Consider the following 6,000-nt stretch of genomic DNA (forward strand, 5'->3'; position numbering starts at 1 on the left):
ATAAAAGACTTCATGATGTATTTTACTTAATTATAAAATCATGTTTGTTATTACAGTAGTCTGTCAAAATTAAACGAATCGTCATAATTTACACCTAATATCAAACATAATATTATTGCATGTGGGTGATTCAATTTGATCATGATGGGAGTCTAAATCAAATTTACACGTAATATTCATAAAGTATTATTGCACCCGTAGTTGTTTTTAGTTAATTTTATAATTTAGTGAAGACCAAAAGATGAGGGAAATGTGCCAAAAGGTTAATCATTTTTTTTCCAGGTGAATTCGTCTGAGTCTTATTTTGTGCTATGAAACATTTTTCATTAAATAATTTGGAAACATAAAATATTAATTAAGTGATCTATGCTGTTCTCAATTCATAGGAGTAAATTAGATCACCATATTATTGCTATTATTTATGATAAAATAAGCATAGTTTGATTAAAAAAAAATAAATGAAACAAAATTTGATGAAGTAAAAATATCAAGGGGAAAAATATTTGAGCTCAGATGTGGAAGTTTTCGCCACAAATGTAGCTGTTAGTGATGAACCCATCACCACATTCACCACCAGAATCATCATTGCTCCAATAATCCATCGGGGAGTTGAACACGGTTCTTTACCTTGAGAAGGAACTATTCAACCACCACACCATTGGTGCTTGTTGCTTTAATAATACTCCTATTATTTTAAAATATAATTTTTACTTTTCTGTAGGGGGTTGATTAAATGTTTTTAAACATTATACAAGCAAAACATGTTTGATTGTCCATTTTTAATACCGTGTTTCGATGCATACAGATTTTACATAAAAAATAGACTCATGTTCCTCTAAATTTAGTCAAATTCTCGTTGAGTCTTTCTATTTTTTTTTTTTTTAAATTATATTTTATTTGTAGGGTTATACTTTTATTTCATTTTTAATAATTGCAATTGAAAGCATATAATAATTAGAGATTCTATTAAATATTGCAACAATATTTCTCTCATATTAATCATTGAAAAAATATTCATTAAATTTTATGATAATAATTTAATAAAATTGTAAAACTTAAAGAACCTCATGCATAATTTAATATAATTTAAAGGTTAATTATATAAATTCAATATAACTTAAATCATCAAATTGAAGAAAAGACTTAAATAAGTTAATCGAAAACTTAATTAAACTTAAAATATGGAAGGTATTATTTTGCCTATCTTTTTTTTTATTCATTGGTTTCAATTTTTTAATATTTATGTTATTTATACTAATATAAATTTTAGTGTTAATGTATGTTTCATTTTAATGTTTGTTTCTATTTTATAATATTTATATTTTAATGTTAATATTCATTTTATGTATTTTTTAATGTAAATTTCAAATTTAAAAATATACAACATGGGTATTGACATTAAAATATAGAACGCAATAGAAAAACATATATATGCCATGAGCAACCTTGATTGCTCCAATATAGGCGGCATACTTGCAAAGACACAAACCCCATAGAGTTGCATACTTTGTCAATCTTTTAATAAAAAGCAGCCATTCCTTGAAAAAAATATCAATTTACTATATTTTATTTTTTGTCAAAAACCTGATTTAGTTATCTTAAAATATTTTAGATATTGCTTAAAAAAATATTTTAGATATTTTAAATTACAAATGTATTTCTTTTCCCAAAAAAGCATAACTAGCCACCTTTATTGTGAGTAAAAATTTATATAATAGTGATTATGGAAGCTCATTCTCTTTCTTCACTTTTTGTAAACCATACACAAAATACAAAGTATTGCTAGAATTATTGGTTAAATCCATCTAGTACATTTTTTTAGGGGTTAACCAAATTTTATGGATAAAGCAACTGACCAAAAACACAAATACCATTATGAAAGGAGGGGGGTGTAAAAATAGTAACTATAAATTCTATTATAAGATGCATATATTAGCCAATTCTATACATCGGGAGTTTGTTGTCATGACCAACAAAAAAATGTTCTAGGAAAGCTATACAAGATATAATAAGTAAGATGAAGCATTTAGGTGTGGGACATCAAAAAGATACCCAAACACACACACTACACTTCATTCAACTTGGGACCTTCAGACTTGGGTTAATGTTGTTGTGCCAGAAGATTCAATCTTGAAAACTTCCAAGTTAGCAGTAGCCGCAGCAGATAAATTATAAATCTCAAGAGATCGAAACTGCTCACAGTCTGTGGAGCCATTTTTGGTGAAAAATGCAATAAGGGTATTCATCATCCTACTCACAGCTGACTGAAATTCTTTTTGGTTTTTAGCAAAAGTCTTACTACTAGTAGTACTACTACTTTGTGCTGCATCATGTAAAACTGATCCAACTGGTCCCCCCTCAGCATATGATTTGCATGCTTTCAGTATGTCCACGGCTCTAACGCGGAAATGCCCCACAACAAAGTCTTCAAAGTGCTGCACATGAAGGAAATTTAAGATAAATATCTATAAGTTAAGACATTTCTACACGCTCTATTTTCATCCAAATATATGACAGGTTCAAGTGTTTGGGTGTGTTTGTGTGACCAGAAAGTCTTACTCCATTGTGCATCCCTTAATATTACACAAGTGGTTTTTCGTATTTTATGGACGTGTGCACACATACACATACAAGGTTACGATTTCAGGGATGCATAATTCAGCTCCTAACTTATGTATCTAGCGGGCTTAGTAACTTTATAATCCTCTGCTCTATTGGTTTTAATATATAGTCAAATTTTAATATTAGTAGTTGATAACAAATATTACACTATCCTGTAACAAGACCCAGAAATCGTAACAGCTAATTTAAAAAAAAAAAGATACTAAAACTGTTAAAACAAAATTCTACACAGAATTAGACACAGTTTTAGGGGACGAACCTTTGGGGGTTTACGCAGCGTATACATCATTGTCTTCAAGGATAAAACAAATGTACTATCATTGTAATCCTTAGATCTCCTTTGCCCATCTAAGCCGACATATGCTGTTTCATGCCCAGGCTCATTAAAAAAGGGTTTCTCATTCAGAATCAGAGCTTGTACAGAAACCAAGACTTGTAGCATGGTTGATTTTTCTGGAATCCAGTTTTCACTATTCCTACCATGCCAAGTACCCAAGAGACTAAGGCAGACTTTTCCACATTGATATAAATTTGGATTGAGCCTTAGGCCACCTGAGTGGTAGTGAACTTTCTGCAGAAAATAACTTGAGTTTATATTTTACACAGCACAAGACATATCTGAAAACATGTGGAACATTAATGGTACATACCGGTGGACCTGCAGGGTAGGTAGAAGGAAAGAAGCAATCAAAAAAGAAAAGACCATCATGGTATGGAGTGCCTTGTGGTCCGATGATGACAGCCCTGAGAAGCTCCATCCTAGATTCACAAACTCTCACAAATATTGTTTCTGTAAAACAAAATGTAAATTTGAGATATATATTCCAGCAAAGATGATTGAAAATGAAACTAGATCATAAGATTGAATTTCATGTTTCACCACAGACAACGGTAAAAGTTAGGGCCGTAAGAAAAGATGTTGAATGATGATTTAACTTCTCCCAAAAAGATTTAAAGAAAGCAATTGTCGATTTTACAATAGCAAAACTAAAAAACAATGGAGAATACACTTCCAAAAATATATCTAGAACAAAGGCATGACGGTAAAACATAATATCTTGTATATTAGCTATAATAACTCTTAAAATTTGGGTTGGACCTAACACAACTCTACAAACCGACTAAGTTGAGAATGTCTCCCACTTACAAACAAATTTTCAGGTCATATCTCATCTTATGTGGAACTATGAACACATCTTTCACGCCAAGGGCGGGACATTTGGTGTGTGACCCTACTAGGAAAAACTCAAGTCCCAGATAGACTTAAGATAAGGTTTCAAATGAGTTTATAAAGAGTGTCACCCCTCACCTAACAAGCAACCCTAGACCCAATAAAAAAAAATTATAAACTCGAATGATCTGATAGCAGGTGGCCCAATATATCTCGAAGAGACTTCGATAGCATCTTAAAATTTGGGTTGCACCTAACACAATCCAACAAAATCGGCTTGTATGGTGAGGTATGTCTACCACTTATAAACAAAAGTTCAAGTCATATCTCAGTTGATGTGGGACATTCAACAATAATGAATAACTCTTGGGGGGAGAAGAGAGAAAGAGATATTTAACCTGGCAAATTTTCCTCCAATATTTTCCATTCGTCCTGGATTTTTTTTGCCCAATTCTTTGGTCGCTGTAAGTAAAAATAAAATAGGATCAAGATTCTGTTAAATCAAATGCTTTAAAATATATGTTGCAAATGCAACTCAGAAAAACTTTCTCAATGTATATCACCAGTGCCTCTGAGACTGAAACACCTTCCTTATCATAGTAATGATCAGGAAAAGAATCTACAGTATCAAATTGCTTAAATTGCCGAAACTTTTGCATGACTGTATCTGTTTCATCTACTTTTCCTTTAGAACTAGACTCTGTATGGACATGAGAAACAGCCTGCTTGCATTCACTGGAAGTAATATCCTTCAACCAAGGCAGTGATGCTTCTACCCCGGGAGGCAAATCCACACTGTCAAACTGATCCTGCATCAATGAATATTCATCTTCATAGATGTCATCGTCATCATAAAAATCAGAGCCATAATCAGGATCTTCAAGTGCATCATCGTCAATCAGATCATCATCGTCGTCCTGACATGAAACATCAGAGTCGGAACCATTTGGATTGTTTGAATTTGGTGATATAGAGGTCGAACTCTTGCAGAGATCACCACCACCAGATGATGATTCTCCAACACTCATAGAATTTCCATGACCACTGATCAAAGCATCCTGGCAAAAGAAGAAAAACAGGTAAAAGTCAAAATTCTTGTAAAGCTTAAGGTCATGTTAAGCATATGGGCTCATGTTCATCCCTGCACAGAAAAATCATGATAACTTCATAGTTTTACTTCTACACTCCCACCTATTTCAACTTATTCATCCTATGGTAGCCCCTATTTCCCAAGATATTGTGCTCTATTCAAACCTCAATAATGTCAAAATCCATTGTCTAATAGCATAAAATGCAAGATTGAAACAGGAAGTGGATTTTGCAATAATTAGTTGAATAGTCGTCCATCAGTAAATTCCATTGTCACGAGATTTGTCACTTTCAAACTAAGCTCACAACTTAAAAAATGATAATTACTTCTAACCTATGCTATCTCACAAACACGATGAACATAGTAGCCACACTGTGGGCACTTTTTAAGGCATACTTACCACCTTTGAAGTTTGGTAGCATTGGAAATTATACTAACAATAATAACATTCAATAAAAGGCAACAATTGATAAGCTATAAAATCAATTAGGACTAATTATTATGTGGCGGCGATGAACCCTAATCCTTGAACTGGCGGCCGAAGAAATGTCCAGTATCCAGTTCGATCGATTTGATAGCAAAGATTATAATTTTTATAATAAAAAGCTCAGAGAAAAAGTTTAATGACATTTTAAGAATTGTTCCCACCTACATTAGCAAATACCGCTATGCAATTATTCGTGGCAACGTTTCGACTATTCTGTTGCAAATCAAACAGAAACCAATACAAAAAAAGAGCCACATAAGAATCAAATCAATAAACAAAGAAAAAACAACCTAATTTGTCAAAAGCGATTAAAAGAAAACAAACAAAGTTAATGAAATTCAAACGATCACAAGGATGGAGATCAAAATCCTAGAGGACAATAACAAGTGAAAATTCAACAAAAAAAACGCATGAAGCAATAAACTTGACCCATGATCAAACCGAGAAAAGCGTGATTAAGAGAAACCCTCAAAGGGTTGTTTGATACAAAATCACAAATGGCGAAGAAAAAAAAAAGAGTAAAATTGAGATGAAAAACGAAGAAATAGTTATACCTGGTCTTGTTTTCGTTTCTTCATCCCAGAATTGTTGGAGTTGGCATGAAGATCCATGGGATTCAAAGGAAGCACA

General features: G+C 32.4%; 1 protein-coding gene and 1 non-coding gene across 2 annotated transcripts; both read right to left on the reverse strand.

Annotated features, from left to right (window-relative positions):
• Positions 1-505: 505 nt before the first annotated feature.
• On the reverse strand, positions 506-591 carry LOC113787390 (small nucleolar RNA snoR114). The gene has a single exon (XR_003473897.1). It is a non-coding gene; the product is annotated as a small nucleolar RNA snoR114 (small nucleolar RNA).
• A 1,299-nt stretch (positions 592-1,890) lies between these two features.
• LOC101508783 (putative ubiquitin-conjugating enzyme E2 38) lies at positions 1,891-5,994 on the reverse strand. Its single transcript, XM_004504511.2, has 6 exons — positions 5,925-5,994; positions 4,357-4,851; positions 4,192-4,255; positions 3,273-3,412; positions 2,882-3,193; positions 1,891-2,435 (listed from the first exon to the last, which is right to left on the reverse strand). The coding sequence occupies exons 1-6, from the start codon at positions 5,979-5,981 to the stop codon at positions 2,091-2,093; spliced, it is 1,413 nt and encodes a 470-aa protein (XP_004504568.1). The 5' UTR covers positions 5,982-5,994; the 3' UTR covers positions 1,891-2,090.
• Between the last annotated feature and the right edge of the window lie 6 nt (positions 5,995-6,000).

Source organism: Cicer arietinum, chromosome 6, assembly GCF_000331145.2.
Source record: "Cicer arietinum cultivar CDC Frontier isolate Library 1 chromosome 6, Cicar.CDCFrontier_v2.0, whole genome shotgun sequence".
Classification (NCBI taxonomy): Eukaryota; Viridiplantae; Streptophyta; class Magnoliopsida; order Fabales; family Fabaceae; genus Cicer; species Cicer arietinum.